Source organism: Phalacrocorax carbo, chromosome 4 (assembly GCF_963921805.1).
Source record: "Phalacrocorax carbo chromosome 4, bPhaCar2.1, whole genome shotgun sequence".
NCBI lineage: Eukaryota > Metazoa > Chordata > Aves > Suliformes > Phalacrocoracidae > Phalacrocorax > Phalacrocorax carbo.
In genome coordinates this window covers 7,871,402-7,888,554 of record NC_087516.1, presented here as the reverse complement: position 1 = coordinate 7,888,554, position 17,153 = coordinate 7,871,402, and the positions used below count along the sequence as shown (strand labels likewise).

Here is a 17,153-nt window from a genome sequence, read left to right as displayed (position 1 = left end):
TGTGATTGCGCTGTTGCTGTTATTTTTTACAGACAGTTGTTATTGGTTTTGTGATGTTCACAGCCATTTTGGCAAAGATTTTCTATGTCTGCATCCTTAGTGACGATGACAGATACCCATTAGAAACATCTCTATTGAGAGAGTTTTTCATTGACAAATGTGTCCTAAGCTAACTGATTCATAATCCTTTTAATATGTGTTTGTTTTTATGAGTTTTGTAGCATTGACTCTTTTAACCAGAATGTCAGTCGTGTAAAACTATAATTTATTGCATCTTCATGGTTGCCTTAGATGTTTATGAATCCTGGTGATGAACATAGCATAAGAATAAAGGATAAAGATTATTATTTTCTAGTGAAAATAACTCACTATTTGGTAGAAATAATCAATAATGTGTAAGTACACAGTGTCTGGATTTCATTAGTCATTCGTTCTTGTTCTGCTGCATTCTTCTTGGGCAGATCAAGAAGTTCAGAAAGAAATTTTCATACCAGATCTGCCCAATGGCCCATGAATTTCTACAATTGTACTTTACTAATTAATTGAGACCATAATCTAGGAAAGAGATATAAAAAAGAATTTAATAAATACCCATAAAATAGCCTTCCAGTAGAGAAAATGGACTTGGAATCTCTTAGTAGTATTTGGCTCACTCCTTCGAATATGAATGTGCATGTGCAACTGCACAAAATTAGCATTATTTTTTCTAATGCATCTGTGTGGGTGTTCTCAGCTCCTGTGGAGAAGAGAGGTTACATTCCCCACTGTAACTCTATGCGTAGTAAGTGGAATATGTAGTACAACTGGTTTGGGTCAGAGTGAAGTAAAATTATACTGTGATATTCTTGCATTTTTGGTAGTCTGAGCTGCTCAAAATTCTGTTTTGCAATTATCTTGATCATTTAAATTCTTTCAATGTCCTTCTGAGAGTGATATGCCATTCTTTCCGGCTAAAATTATTTAGCTGTTTCTTTTCTTAGTTAATGTAGGGGGGGAAAAATCAATATAAAAGATAATATTTTAGCATTAGTTGATCCTAGGGTCTTATTTGATTCCAGCATAGCAGGCTAAGTAGCAAATGCTCTTAGCAATTGTTTCTGTTAGTGGAATTTTGAAAGCACTAAAAGAAATCTTGATCCATGGAGACAGTACAATAATTCACGTTGACATATTTTCCCCATTTGCCACAGGGCAAGTGGAACTATTAATGCTCCTGTACAAAACCTTTTTCTCTTTTTCTCTTTTTTTAAGAGCGGAACGGAAGCAGTGGTGATCGTAACAGTGGATTATATGTAAAAATATAGGCTACCCTGCAGCCATCAAAGGGAGTAAGATTCAGAAAATTTACTATCAGTGTATCTTAGCTTTTTTTTTTTTTTTAGATAGAACCCCCCGTGCAATGCCTGTATATATGTATGTACATTGTGGTTTTTCTGTAGTGTTTTGGAGGTTTGGTGGTTCTTCTAAGGAAGAAGGCGTCTCTGGGGTCAGGGAGCAGGTAGCCGTGATTATAAAATAACCTGGCTGAACACTGCATGTACACATGAACTGATTCTAACAAAAAAATCTCCTCTGAATCCGCTCTGTGCCCCACAACGCACAGTCAGCGCCCAACAGAGACAGCCGTTCCAACCACGTGTACAGGAGGAATACTTGTTATCCATTGTAGTATTTTGCCTGCAGCTTTGAGAGACCCAATTTTCGCTTCCCTTAAGCAGTAGAAATGATGTCAGCATCGGCGTGGCACTTTCTTCTTTGGATGCTTAAAGAACTGAGAAATTGAACTATTCATTGATAAACAAAATTTATGTAAAATATGTATAAATTTAAGCAATTTCACTCAGTGCAGTAAAACTGCCTTTGAAATGGGATTTAAACATGAAGTCTTGAAAAGTTGGTTGGTTAGATGATCAGGAAATAATAGACAGTTGCCTGCTAATAGTGCTAGGAACAATAATTTCACTGTGACGAGTAGTAATGATAGATGAGCAAATATATATCTTCTCCACGTCCATCATGTTGGCATTATGTTAAAAAAAATCTGTGTGTGCTATTAGATTAAAAATTAACAATTTTTTAGATACATTAGCAAACAATTTCTTTGGTGTCCTTTCCATCTTCTTCTCCCCCCCCTTTTTTTTTTTAAGAGAGCCAAGAGACCAGGCTTAGGTCACAGATGAGATGAGTTTGATGACCTCAGCCTACAGCCTCGCAGACATCTGTCTACATCTCAAAGCATCCATAGATTTTAGCACAATTGGAAATCGCTTGTCAGGAAAGATCCAGGAATAGACTGAGAACACTTAACTCTGGTTGTGATTGTAAAACCTCAAGAAACAAAAAAAATCACCCCTTCCCTCTCGGTGCCTCTTGGTATTTAGTAGAATTTACATCTGTGGTGCTTAAAACGAAAAACATTCAAAATACTCTTGTTGAACCAAGGTAAGGTGGGTTTTTATTCTCCTTAAACTATTTGTTATCTACATGAATTATTGTTCATTCCTCTCAGGCGATGGTCCTTTCTGATGTGGGTTTCTCTGTAATGTTAATCACGTAGGTGCAGCCTCTGGGAAAGACACAAACTTTAACCTTTCTGGGTCATGGGTCTCAGAAGGCACTTTAGTAAGAGATCAGCACAGTACAACGATACACAAAGTATTCTCATTTGTTTCCATGTCTTTCAGGAAACGCTAATTAATTATTTATACATTATCTATATACATTTACTTATTATTACAGCTCAGTTGTCTTTAGCCTCCAGTAGTTAATTTAAAGTACATTTTTCCTAAGGTAACTTCATAATCACTGATATAACTTGTACTGTTCATAAGGCGTATCGAATCATTTTAATTAAGAACCCAGTCTGTTTTCATGGAAGTATTTCCCTTTTTGTGTATGTCTGCTGAAATTCACTCTTCCCGTAGTCATGTACAAGCCTGTACTGTGATTCTTCTTTCAGATACATAAAGTAATAAAAATTAATAAAAGATTATTCTAATATCAGTTACTGTTCTGCTGGTCTTAGGAATGAATAGGACCCAAATAAAACATAAGAATTTGAAGTGAGGAAAAAATAGTTTCAGTGCCTGCATGCCCTAAGATGTTCCCTAGAATTAGGCAATAAAAATGAAAACTTTCAAATTTTCGGTGGCATCAGCGTTGTGGATTTTTAATTGCTTACTGTGTTTCTTGTGACCTGGTAGCTCAAATGGCACATCAATGTAGTGAAAAATAAGAGTTCATTACACAAAAGCAGTATTAGATATCCTGCTTCATAGAAAGACAGCATAGGGTAAGAGACCGAATAATTGTCCTGATGAAATAAATGAAAAAAAACCAAACCAAAACCCCAAACTGGAAAGAGGAAGATAAGCAACGTGGTGCTTTAACTGAAATGGGGTTCAGGAGCTCACATAATGTTCCAAATCCTCTTCTATTCCGTACTCTGTTCTTGGAAATTTACCTTTTAAAATGATTGTAGAAAGTTCTTAAATTTATTTTAATGCCTTTTGCTTATAGCTCATGCTGAACTCGTTGTGGGCTTTCCACAGTGTCATCAGGAATCACAAGCGCTGCAGATTCGGCCCAGCCGCCTCGCCAGCGCCTGCCTGGCACAGCAGGAACTACCTTTAAAATTGCACCGACGATCGTGCTGCCGAGAGTAGTGGTCCTTGCGAGGTGATGGCGTTCCCAAAGTCACCTGTAGGGCCACAGTCGTGCCGTGCCGTGACACAAATTCAACAGAACACCTCTGTCAGATGGCGTTTTCCTGTGTAGGGGAGCTTAACCGTTCTGAGGACAACGGTTTAGCAAAGGTTTTCACGAGGTGTGGGTCCCCGCAGCATTTCTACATGCAGGACAGTTAGGCCTCTGGGAAGTTTATCCAAATGATCTTTAAAGAATACCATCCCATCGTAATGCCCAGCGCTGCCTTAGTCTGTAAGTCAGGGTATTCGGCAATAAATATAAGCTCGAGTAGCAGTAAATCTGTCGATACTGATTATCACCTATTTGAATTGGCTTTTCTCCTGTAGTGAAATTGTATGTTGTATGAATATAAGCGGTACGGTGAGGCAGCCTTTTTGCTAGGATAACAGTCCCCTTCTCTCTTTACATTATACAGCAATTCAAGGGGAGCTTTTTCAATATATGTCAATATTTTTACTTCCTATCGCTGTGTAAGTTGGCACATAAAGTGACATCCTTTAGGATTTGAATTGTATCTTAAGAGTCTCTATAGGGGTGAGGATTTCTTGCAGTTTACTTTTCAGCTCTGGAGTTTTAAATCTTGAGAATGAGAGGTAAAAAAATTGCACAAGAGTCTTTATTTTGGTTTAGTAAAAGAAAAAACGGTGTACATCCCAGTAACTGCCTATAGAATGTTTGTTAGAAAAATACATGCGTATTAGGAGGAGTATAAAAATATTAGTATGGGGTTAGATATTTGGAGGCAGACAACATATGAAATGTGTTTCTGTGGCCAGTGAGGTATGTGTTTTACTCAGGAAACCTTGCTAGGTTTTTTTTACTGTTCCAAAATCATTGACCATTCCCTGTTATGGATTTCCCAGCCTGCACAGTGTTCCGTACGTTGTAACTATGGAATTGATTTTCACTGCCCATCTCTCTGTTTTTCTCCACTCTAATTTTCCTGTTTTGGTAGAGTACAAAGTGCCGTTCATGGAGATTGTTATTATTTTTACATAGTTAATAGGATGTTTTTCTTATTTTATTTACAGATTTCTGGATATACTATTAAAATGAAGTTAAAATTAGTTAAAAAGTCTAGTTAGAGCTTACACTTTTTATTTTGGTCCATTAAATCCTGTAAGGCTTATCTGTAGGCAGATTTTATGATGCTCAAACAAATGCATTCAGGTTTTTTGATGTGCAAATGTTTTCTGTCATTTGTTCTAGCTGCTGCGCAAAGGGCAAGTTACCGAAGGTAGCTGAAGTGCTTAACTGATGGGGTACAGACGCTGACTGTGTTACGGTGTAGCATTACCAGATTTTAACTGTATGACCAGGCAGTGAGAGGCAAGGCGCTGCCAGGGAGATGTTGTGCGTCTTGGGAACTGGCGTGGTGATTCACTAGAGGTCACTTTTTGCTCACTAATGAACCCTTCTCTTACCTTAGCGCTAAGTGAGAGCGGCGTGCTGGTAGTGCAATATTTCTCGACGGTACAAAGCAGTGTTCGGTCTGGAAGAGGATGAAATTCAAGACTGATAACTCGTAATCGCCCCAAGTAAATCTGACAAAGCAAGGGAGTTTGTTTCACTGTCATAAATGTATATAATCCCAGCGCGTGGTTGTGCTCAAGGTCCTTGGCAGCAAATGGACATTTTCACGTAACAAACATTGTTTTGCTTTTTGCACCCGTCAGCATCCTTGCTAATTTTTCAGATTTGTAAGCCTTGTGGTTAGTTTGAGAGAAAAGTCTCCAGATAAATGCTTAGTGAGGTGTTACTTTGATACCATACCCTTTTTGTCATTCCTGAGGGGGTCCTCAGTTTTGTGGTATGTGTTTCAAACAAGGAGGTGTGATGTTCTCTGTGCCACCTAGTGAATGAGTGATGTTTATAGGCATGAATGTAATTGTTTGGGAACTCTAAAATTATCTCTGATACGACTATAGGGTTTTTTCTGGCTACTTGTGCAACTTTGTCAAAAATAAGATGCCAAGTGTGTTATAAGGGAGCTAAAAAGTGGGTAGAGAATAACAGAGTGCAAATTACATAGCAGCGCGGAGACCACTAAGTAGCTGCCAGTCCAAACTGGTATGAGCGTACAGCATCTCCCAGAGATGCCCCTACTGCTGCTTTAGCATGGTGCCACGCCCAAAGCAATTAATCCCGCTTGTGGGCAGATAATCACCTCACGTTTGGAGTAACACAGCGAACCTGACCTGCTTATGGCTTCAGAGCTAGGCAGAGATCAAGCCTCCAGCCTAAGCACCCCTCTCCGTTCTGCGAGGTGTGGCGCGGGCAGCGGCCTGCCCTTGAATCCGTGTAGGCAAACGTACCTCTTGCACATCGCTTCTGAATTTGATTTTCTGCATCCGCTGAGTTCCTCAGCAGACTGTCCTAAGCCTGGAGACATACCCACAAGAGCAGGTTCGCTCAGGAGATGCGCTGATTCTGCTCAGGCCTCTGGATGGTTAATTATTCTCCCAGTTCCCTGTGAAATCACTACGGGCAAACAGGTTGTTGAATCTGTTACAAACTTGCAGTTTTTTGATCCTTCAGTTGGCTTTAATATGGATGTCTGTTGCTTTGAGTACAGAATGCAGCTCACAAAGAGTATCTATTTTTCATTATAAATTTAAAGAGACAATCACATGTCATAACTATTCTGTATGGGTCTGAGCCTACCGCCCTTAATCATATAGAAAATAATACTGTGCTTCATGACCAGGCCCAGACTGATTTAAGACTTGAGAAGTAAATTACTAGTCAATAGTAACTTGCTACAATCCAGTTCCATGAAAGTAAACGCAGAATGTTGTTGTGCTGGTTCATTATGTTGAAGGTATATTGCATTATAATTTTTAATGGAATTTTTAGTGTAATATGTTCCAAATGCCTTCTTTAACACCCTGGGAGACAGCTGGATCTGCGGTCTCACTCGACAGTCGAGGGGCTGTCCGCTGCCCACACAATTTGTGTAGTAGCTAAGGTTAAATTTTTAAGGACTTCATTAGTAGTAGGAACCGCAGCATAGTAGCTCTGCAATGTGCATAGGTTGAATGAGCTCCAAGATTTCAGACAGGTGAGAAGGAGAAAACCCTCCTGTGGGTTACTAACCCACTTTTTGTTCTTTCATGTTAATTGGCTGTTCGTTCCTGGGAACACAGATTGCGCCGCTTCTCCTTTACCTCCTCCAATGTCAAATCCCCAAAGCAGCCCTGCCAGCGCAGAAGGGAGCGAGCCATATGGGGCAGGTTGCAGTTATTCCTTCAGGTCTGGATTTATTCCACTGTGAACAGATGGACAATGGCTGACATCCACTAATGGTTCTCGATAGGTTTCTTCTGCTGTTCATCTCTATCTTCTTTTTCTCCTCAGCCAGAACACAGACCTTCCTGGAAATGGTCTGTTAACTCCTCCTGACTAGATGGAAAGTGATACCTCTCATTTCACGACAACCAGAAAACGCAGAGGATTTAATTCCACCCTGGTTCTTTTGTTTTTAGCACTTGTGTGAAGAGGGTGAGATCAAGAAGAAAATCCCTTAGTCACTTAATACAGATAACATCAGAGGAGAGAGGGTTTTTGTGGACACTGGTTTGAAGGGAATTTATTCTTCCATTCATTCAGCGTGCTGCAAGCTTTTTCACTTTTGTATGGCTGCTATTTCCAGCATAGAGCTAGCATAGCCATTCCGTTCTGAGAAAGGAGCAATGCACATTTGGCATTTCAAAAATGACTTTGAATGTTTGACACAGCTGAACTTCTTGTTCATTAAGTGGAACTTTAATCTATGACTTTGATCCTTCAGCAAACCTTCTTTTAAGAGTAGATGAAGGTCCTCTATTTCATTTCATGCTTGTGATGACCACCATTTCTTAAAGATGAAGTGCTTCCCTTTTGTCAATTATTCTTTTTTCCATTTTCCCCTCAGAACCTGCTGAAAATGTTTCTCCAAAATGGCCCTTCTCTTTCACATCAACCAGAAAGCATTAATTTTGTACAGTGGGAAGTTTCACACAGGGGAAGTTATACATTTAAAAGAAAAAAAAAAAAAGAAGCTCTATTTAAAATATGCAATTGCAAAATGAAAGTAGACTGGTCTCTATGTGTGTGTTTTATAAACAAATGCTTTTCAGGATCTGAGCAAAAGAATTAAGGAAAGATTTAAATCCAAACAAAGTCTTCTTTCCAGATTTTTAAATAAATGCAGTAGGCTTATTTAGATTACACAATTTAAAGATCTGGTTTTTAGGCTAAAGTTTAAATGTTGGGCCTGCTTTATCCAACCATTCTTTTCTTCTGGCATAAATCCCTTTCAGGATCTCCAAATAGCACCTGCAAGATTTACTGTTCACAGAAGTTAAGATATTCCCTTGAAATATAAACTTACATTTTGATTTAAAAATGCGCAAAGCTTTTAAATGACGGCTTTAAAAAACTGTTACAATAAGTGAAGCATGTTTGATAATGAAGCAAAAACAGGCACGGAAGAGCCAGCACGCACAGCTATGACAAACAGAGGAAAATTTGTAAGAACACAATCTCCGTATCTAGATGTAAGAATATTGTCGAACCTTGTTATTCGCTTTGGAGAGCATTCGGCGAGTATGATACAATGGTAAAACTTCCTCTTTCAGTATCTTCAAAGTCACATCTGCTAAAGATATCCTACCCTAATGTATCTGATCTGTGAAAGCCCAAGGTCATGCCCTTATGATTAGACATTCTGAGGGGAATAAAACTTGTACTTGAATTATACATATGGCTGTTAACAGTCACATTTAAAACAATGTATTTACTCTTCAGCACATGTGCTCCTCCAGCTGACTCTTAAGGAGCCAAGAAGGCTTTGAAAAATGCCGTAATTCTTAGCGCAAAACAGAAGTCACTCAGCTGTGTAACGTTACTGGTAAAAAAAAAAAAGAAATAGTCGCAGTGACAGCAGTGCCAAAATGCGATATGAGGATGGGATTGTTACGTTTAGTGGAAGGTTTGGTTATATTGTAGCTGTACAAGTCAAAGCTAAAAGATGTGGAGATGACAGAGTGTTTGGTGACCCGGAGGTGAGCTGGAGAGCCTAGGAAGTAGAATGGATATGGGTAATGGAAGGTTTGATTGCAGTCAGTTGGCCTGACCCTGGATTTTCTCATGCTCAGTCTAAAACCAGGCCACCGAAAGCCACATAGGGGAGGAGGACTTAACTCTGGGTGAAAGCGAGGGTGATTTTCTTAAACAAGCAGCATCGCATTGTGTTCTGAAGGAGAACTTCACTCGCTTTTGGGTTATTTCATTTTCTTTTCCATCCTGAGAGTCTTCATAGTTTATTCTCTAGAGCAGGTGCCTCATGGCAGCTGCCAAAGAGCAGGGCGGTGAGACCTTTCGCCTGGGGAGACGGGGTCAGATAACCTCTCTCCTTCAGCAGGTGCAAATCAGCTTTCCACTATTGAAAGGAACACAGTTGGTCCAGTTACCATCAGCCGAGGATCCAGCCCTTGATCTTTTCCCAGGAAACATGAATTTGTGCTGTGCGCACGCCGGGAGGGAAATAAGTCCGGCATTACCTACAGCGCCCGTATTTGTTAAGTCTGCGTACAATCAGAAAGGAAAAAGAGCAAGCATATGAATCCCTTCATGAAGTAGCGTAGAGAATACCAAACTGCAGTATTAATAACCTCCTGTTATTGAATACTCCATCTGTTCATCATGCCAACTTATCCTCACTTAGAGCACTCCCCTTGTCATAATATTTTGTACCACACTCCCCTCCCTCCTCGAAGCAGCAGTTCCAGTTTAGAACTAAACATTTGCCCAGTCATGTAACCCCACCGAGGAAATGGCCTCCCTGCCCGTATCTGTTTGTGTTTCTCTATAAAAAAAAAAAGTAACTGAACTCTAGTTTCATGTCTGAATTTTCATTTTTCACTATTATTTTTTCCCAGAGATACTTCCATAGCCGTATGGCTATTCACAGGTTTGGCACTTGTGGCTTAAGCACGTTCTACCCCTAATGCTCGTTCCTGCTGATACTTTGCCACATGGCAACTTAAGTAGTGCGGGGGAAAAAAAAATCATTATTTTCTTCTAACAGCTTTGATATGTATATGTTTTTATATTTGCTAACATCTATAAATGGCAATAAAGTGGTTAACCACTTTAAAGTGATTAAAACCAAATTTGTTTATTTATACAAACCCCACATGAGGCGCTTGGCTAGATGCTGCCTTAGCAAGGCACAGTGAGAATCTAAAGAAACTATGTTGTTTGAGAGATGTCTGAGACGTCTGTCTTGAGCCACAGAAGGCTTTCCCATGAATACAGGAGGAAAATGAAGAAAGTCAGAGGCTGCATAAACTTGTCCTGGGAATTACCTCCCGATCCTGCTGGATAACTCTGTGAAATGGCCACTACCTGGAGACTGATGGGGAAAATCAAGTCATTAAGGAGCTGGAGCCAAGTTGCTAAAGGCTGCCTATAAGCTAAAGCCCTTTACTTGTGCTCTGAATGGATTCCTGAAATCCACACAACTTCAAGGCTGAAACCGCACTTTCTAACCTTTGGGTTCAAATAGCCCCTTCTCAAACAAAACCCACCAAAAAACACAGGAAAATCTACAGCCTGTGCATACAGAAGCACAGAAGAGATGATCTGCTCCTACTATCAGGCATGTCGCTTGCCAAAGTGAATTACTAATGTTTGCTGCCCAGTAGTCATTGTAAGTATTTGTATTAGCTGCCTCTAATACACCTATTGCCATGGGTATTGTAAGGGTTGCAGACCAGTCCTGCAGAATCAAAAAAAAGCTCTCAAATCTTTGCACCCACTCCCTCCCTTTCCATGCGCTAGTTTTTAAGAATCACCCCCGGTCCCCGAGTTCAGCAGTGCAGCAGCAGAAATAACTCTCAGATCACCCTGCAAATCTATTTAAAAAACAAACAAACAAAAACCCAAAACACGTGTGAGAGATGTTGCAACGCGGGGCTGGGAGCTTGGCACGGAGCCCTGGGCCCCCCTCAGCGAGGGCACCCCAAACCCGGCCCTCGGCTCCCCGTCGGAAGGGGCTTTGCCATTTCCCTCTGCCTGAGGAGAACCAGGCCCCGACTTACTGCCGGGCTCAGAAAACACCGCTAATATCTTAATTTTGTCAGGGGTTGTCCTGCCGTGTGTCCGTGTGTCCAGCCGCCATCTGAGTGAGGGGCCCCAGCACCCCTGAGGCGCTGCTGTGCCAGCGCGGGCTTTGGGGACGTTTGCGGCCGACCGCTGACAGAAACTGAGCGTTTTATTACTGAAAAAAAGCAAAAGATGGGGGGGGGTTTTCTCTCGCCGGGCTCGTCTGTGGGGAGGGGACGGAACGAGCGAACACCCTCTTCGCTCCCGCGCCGCCGCGCCGCTTCCCGGCCGCGGATGAGGCGGGGGGCAGCGGCCGTGCGAGACGCGTCAAAGTTTCTCGGATGGCTGGAACGGGCGCTCCGGGACTGAAGGAGGGGAGGGGAGACCCGGGGGAGAGGCGGCAGCGGGGCCATGTCGGCGCCGCGGGCCTCCGCCACCCTCACCCCTCCCGCCGCCGGGCGGGCGGGGCCGCCGTCAGCTGACCCAGCCCGCCGCCGCGCCCCGCGCTGACTTTGGTTGTCGTCCGCCGCCGCCACTTCGGCGGGGAGGGGAATGGCGGGCGACACCCGTGAAGTGGCCGGGAGCGGGGAAAGCGGGGGTCGGGCGCTGGCCGTAACACCTGTTTTTGACCCAAATCTCAGTCCAAGCTCCAGTTTGGGCAGCGCGAATGAAAAATAATGGATTTCTAGTTAATTCTCGGTGAAAGCAGGCGTTGCCCTCCCGAGGGGGTGACAGGGAGCGGCGCTGTGTGGGAAGGCCAGGTTACCCCGCGGGGACACCGGGGGCGCCCGGCCGCGGGGACCCCGCCTGTCTCCTCCCCAGAGAAGCGCCTGCTGGCCCCAGCGGCCCCCGCCGAGGGCCGGCCCCGCGCCCCGGCGCCGTTGCGTTCCGCGCGCGGCGTGGCGCGAGGAGCTCGAACCCGCGAGGAGCGGGCGCTGACCGCGTGCGGGCGGGCGGCACCGTTAGCGCGGGGGCGGCGCGCTCCGCAGCCGGCGGGGCTCCCCCAGGCGGGGGAGCGGGGCCGAGCGGGACACCCGCCCCGCCGGGGCGCCGCGGCGGGACAGCCCCTTGTGAACCACGCGGGGCTTTGGCGCTCAGGGACCGAGGGACGGGGTTGACGAGCGCCTGGCGCCGGTCGGCCGGCCGGGCGGGCCCCGCGGGGGTGCGCCCACCCATCCCCGGTGGCGGACAATGTCAGTGTTTGACCAGTTTGCTGCTTTTTCCTCTGCCGGCCCCGGCCCGACCGCTTCCCTGGTGGGACCACGGGGAGGGCTGTGGGCCTCGAGTGGGGCACCGGGCTCTGAGGCTGGGTCGGCGGCGCAGGAGGCGCTAAGCCTCGCTTACCCTCGCCAGGAGCGGAATTAAAGAGTGTTCTGGGGTAGGTTTTATTCATCCTTGTTAATTTATAAAGGGACAAAGCCTCAGCCGCGTCACAAAAAATAGCGAAGTACCCCAGGCGCCGATGGTTTGCGATACCGCGGAGTGTGTCGAATGCAGCTGGCGTTAAGTTCGTTGAAGTTTAAACGAAACAGAAGCGGCTGAATTGGGTCCTAAAAGCGGCGCCGCAAACCAAACGCCGCGCGGATGGAGCGGGAGGCTCGCCGCCCGCTTAGCGCCCGCCCCGCTCTCTTCATGTCTTGGGCGCGTGCCTAGAACCAGGAGATTGAGGTGGGGCGCGGAAGCCCCGCCCGTGGCGGCGGCGGCGGCGGTGGCGGAGGAGGAGGGAGGCGGCGACCGCTCCCCTCGGGCAGCGCGCGTGCGCGCGGCGGGGGCGCGCGGGGGCGCGCGGCGGCGCCTCACTCCCGGGGCGCCCAGGGAGAGGCCGCCATATGCCGCGGCGGCCGGCCTCCCTCCGCAGCGCCAGCCTCGCCGTGGCGGAGCGGCCGTGCCCCCCCCGCCTCCTCCCGCGGCGGGCGCGGGCGTAGCGCTTCAATGGGAAGTTCTCACTTACTAAACAAGGGCTTGCCGCTAGGTAACGATCTCCGCATCGCCTCGCCTCGCGTCGCGTCGCGCCGGCCTGGTCGCGGCGGTGGGGACCGGCGGGGTGGGGGGGGTGGGGAGTGTGTGTGGGGTACGATCGGTCCCCCCCGCCGCCGCCGCCGCCGCCGGGCTTTGTGTGGCCGCCACCGCCGCTGTCGGCCCCTGCGCGCCCCCCCGGCGCCGAGCGGGGCTCCCCTGAGCCGCATCGCCGGAGCAACTTTGCCCGGTGGCTGCTGGCGGCAGCTGGGGTGGTTGAATTAAAACAAAAAATAAACAGAAATATAGATGAAACGCGGGGAGGGGGGTGAGGCGCAGTCAGCGGACTGGAGGGCGCCAAGGGTGTAATTCATCCTTAAATAAAAAAGTCAAACGGCGCTAAAACTGCATCCAGAATGATTTTGGGGTGGTTTTTTACTCCCCCCGGTCCCGTTCGCTTTTGGGTTGAGCGGTGCCCTGGCTTTTAATTGCAGAGAAATGTTGGTAAAGTGCCACGGGGAGGGGGGAAAGCTGTGGTAATATTTCAATAAACAGGAAGTTTAAAAGCGGCGTTTTATTGCTGTAAAAAGTGCTTAAGGCCTGGCTGTTGAAATGATTTTGCTAAATCTGCGGACGGGTTATGTATCCAAGAGGTAAGGCGCTTCTCCGTAAATTTGAATTTCTCTCTTTCTTTCTTTCCTCTTCCTTCTTTTTTTTTTTTTTTAAACATGTGCTAGCAAATGCATTTATGGATTGCTGCTGGGTTTTAAGGTAACATGAATAATGTGCATGGTGCGATGTTACAGATATGCCTCCAGAACTGCTTGGCATAAATTATGTTAATCTGAAGGTGATTTTTTTTTTTCCCTTCCCCCAGACATAAGGAGACAGAATGTCGATTCTGTTTATAAACATGATTTTGTAAGCAAATGATACAAAAAGAAGGCTACAAAGCAGAGAGTAAGCCTGTTTACTGTGTAGATACAAGTCAGTCTACTGTGCTGCTTTGTTTTCCTCTTAAAAAAATTAAAATCAAAAGTCAATATCTCACTCCTAGTACCGATCTGGACAGAATAATTGTAGAAAATGCTGTTCTCAGCCTTGGTTTTCAAAATTTCACCTGTTGTAACTTAAATTAAACAATTTAACATCGCCTTATATTTTAATGAGTGTTGTCCTTATCAGGCAGAATGTTTGCTTTTAGGCCGTGATGGAGCAGCTGAAGATAATCATTCTGTTTAGCCTCATTGAAAATAACTAGGTCTGATAAACTGCAGTGAACATGTACTTTTTTTTCCCAGCGAATTAAAATTAACTATAATATTTGCGATGTATGTGTTTCAAGTGCATCGCCCCAATTCTTTCTCCTGGGTCTTAGAAGATGTAAATGTTCTTATTTAGCATTTGAGCCCCTTGGCAAGTAGCCTGATGCCCCGATTGAAATATTTTTTAATCTCATTATTGTATCCCACTTGGAAGGGAACAAGAAAATACTAACAGTAAAATTTATATTTAAATAATTTCAGTTGTAGATTGAAAATCCCTTGAGTGACACTTTAAAAAAATCTATATCCTTCATAAATAAAAAGGGTTAAAAAGCTCGCTATAAAGTAGCCTGTGCTAGTAGAAAGGTAATTGTCCAGTGCATCTCTTTGTTCTGTGTTCTTATCTGTTTTACCTATTTTTAGCGATGCATTGGTGAGGCAGGCATGTAAAATTAGCAGCCCAAACTGCTAACTTCAGTATATTTTGTAACGTTGCTCTTCATTGACCCTCAAAGGCAGGAAGATTTCAATACTGGAATTCCTTAATGTTTGACAAATAATACCCTTTTTGGTTTATTATCATGTCAACTGTCCTGAGATTAAACTAATGACAAAATATTTTGTCCACTTGCAATTCACTGGTGTATTTCAAACCTAAATGAAGCGAAGAACCGCCTGCCCCCAGCCTGCCACGGCTTCCCAATCTGAACAAGAAATAGGCGTTTATGGGGCAGCTGCAGCTCATATGCGGATGAAAGAGCTAACCCGTTCCCTTGTTTTTGTCATTGTTAATGAAAAATAATACTTGGGACGTGAATGCAGTTTCTCTGTGTTTATTTAATGGCATGGAGAGCATAAATAGGTGCAGAGTCAGTGGTGTGTTCTCTGTCCTTCTGTAAACACCCCCACCCCCCAAATAACATAGGTCCAATATTTCTCTATCAAGGGATGTGTTATTTCATCACTGAATTGGTAAATAAAACAGTAATAATCCCGAGAACTGCTGTAGTCATGCTCAGCAGAAGAGTTTAGTCAATGAAACTGCTATTTTGAAATGAAACTACTACAGTCACCTTTTGTGGATTTTTCAGTTCAGTGCTGTCATGTGTAGTTAAGGAGTAGCTGGAGCAGGCAGCTTTTGAGCACGCAGTATGCTGCGTGTAAAAAGCTCATCATCATAAATATTGTATGCACTATGATACTTTATCATAACGTGGAGTTCCTGATAGCGTGACAAAACAAATTACAAGTGCCTTTATGTTTGTCAGTTTGGTTAGCTCTCGACTCGTCCTTCTGTATCATAAAGATAAATAGCATCTGCCCTTTGTTAAAAACGCCCGATGCTTCAGTTTTACTAATCTTGCTGTTTCTCGGAGTTACTGTTTTATTTACAATGTAAACAGGGCGGGCAGGCGCGGTGCTTGGCCAAAAGTGTGATCCGAGAGATTAGGCTTGGACTGGCTACTGTGAAGTGTTATCACCATACAGGCGCAGTAGCGCACTTGCCAACATTTTGAACCGTAAAGTCAATCCCTCCTTATCAAACAAGAACATCTACTGCAGGTCGGTGACTAGGCTGGGTAGTCCCTTTTGGGGAGAAAATTGACGTTATCCCAAAGTACCTGTTCACAAGAATACCATGAGAATGAGGGGGGGGGGGGGGAAAAGCTTATTTTACAAGTAAATAGTTTGAGCAATGATAAGTGTATGGAAGGGCACGGATTTAAATGTCTTCTAAGTAAAGACACTGAGAAGCAACATGATCTTTAATTCGCTTATGTGAAATATAACGCTTAGTCAAAACCAGGCAAATATTTTGGACTGAAATTGCTTGTTGCTGCTTTGTCTTTCTTTACTTACTATGCATTTGTAATACCTAGGTTTCGTGGAACTTATCTGGCGAGGTTAGGTTCTTGTGTGTTTAGAGACCTGCCTTTAAGAGTAATATTTAGGTTTTCGCCTCCCAAGCCAGCTGGGAACATTGATGAGGTGATACTCTCCAGCATGTGTCAAGCTTTCAAATCCCATAGCAGTTGGCAGTGTAGCAACACAGCAGCCTCAGCTGAGGCTCCCTAACCTTCTGGCCCCATAATTATTTATTTAGTGAGAGAGTGGAGATGGAGTTACACTTTTAATACGTGTTCTAAAATTTAAGGTGAGGATAAAAGTTGTAGTACATAGCCCTTTAGCCTTACTCCCTCTGCTGCACGTGTCTTCTCGCTCCCAGACAGCCTAGCAACGGATTTACAGTTTGGGAAGACAGAAGTTCCCAGCTGTGTTTTCGGGTCTCCTTCTCTCCTACCGCCTTGAGAGCAAAGATGATGATTCATTTGAATCTCTCTATTGATCAGGAAGAGATAGCAAACATTCATTACAGAGGAATCTAAAATTAACATTTCCTGCTGAAACATAACCCTTTGCTCCCTCACCGGTATTCCTCTGGGAAGACTGGAGAAGTGCAGCAGCGCTTCCAGCTGTGGTGGGCGTTTCAGGATCTCCGAGCTGCAGTGTCGATAGGATCTTTTCGGAGGCAAAGTAATCCTCAGCCTTCTCCCCAGATGATTAACCTGCTCAGAAGTGTTTTGGGAATCTGGCGGCATCAAAGCATTGGCTGGCTGGAACTGATGAACAACCTAATGCGGTGGTATTGCAGGGAGGGGGAAGCAGAGTAAGTGTCTCAAACTGTTGATGCTGTGAAAAAGGGTGCTGCGCGTCCCCCGATTAGAGTTTTTTAGGTGTTTATGAGGCCCCATCGTTTGATGATCAGCTTTAGTTTGATGGTTGATACGAGTAAAAACTTCAAATTGTTTTTGAACCTGACCATAGACCTGTCTGGTTCCTTGAGGAATACAAGACAGTCCCCTGGCTTGTCTAATCTGTGCTGCCTTGTAGCTGCTATCTGCAGCCGTGCCAGGATGGGGAGTATTTGGAGCTCAGCGTGCCTCAGCCACACCCTCAGGCTCTGCCTGCCACGGGCACCAGTGCCCAGGCGGGAGCTGCCCGTGCCGCCCGCTTGGCTGGCACCGAGGGCTTTACCTGTGTGGGTGCTGCAGCAGGGGCATCTTTAAAAGGAAAAGAAAAAAAAAAAAATCAGTAATGAAATAATAATTAAAAAAAACCCAACTCAAAAGGAAC

General features: G+C 44.6%; 1 protein-coding gene across 8 annotated transcripts in view; it reads left to right on the top strand.

The window, feature by feature from the left end:
- CTBP1 (C-terminal binding protein 1) overlaps window positions 1–17,153 on the top strand; it is a 248,832-nt gene that overhangs the window by 168,335 nt on the left and 63,344 nt on the right. For 2 of the 8 annotated variants that reach the window (XM_064448935.1, XM_064448940.1), the window contains exon 1: window positions 12,548–12,769. The exons of 5 other annotated variants lie outside the window; for them this stretch is intronic. In XM_064448935.1, the coding sequence (XP_064305005.1) occupies window positions 12,730–12,769 (40 nt within the window). In that variant the 5' untranslated portion in view covers window positions 12,548–12,729. Of the gene's footprint in view, window positions 1–12,546; window positions 12,770–17,153 lie in introns of those variants that run through there. One more of the 8 variants, XM_064448936.1, reaches the window with a different exon arrangement.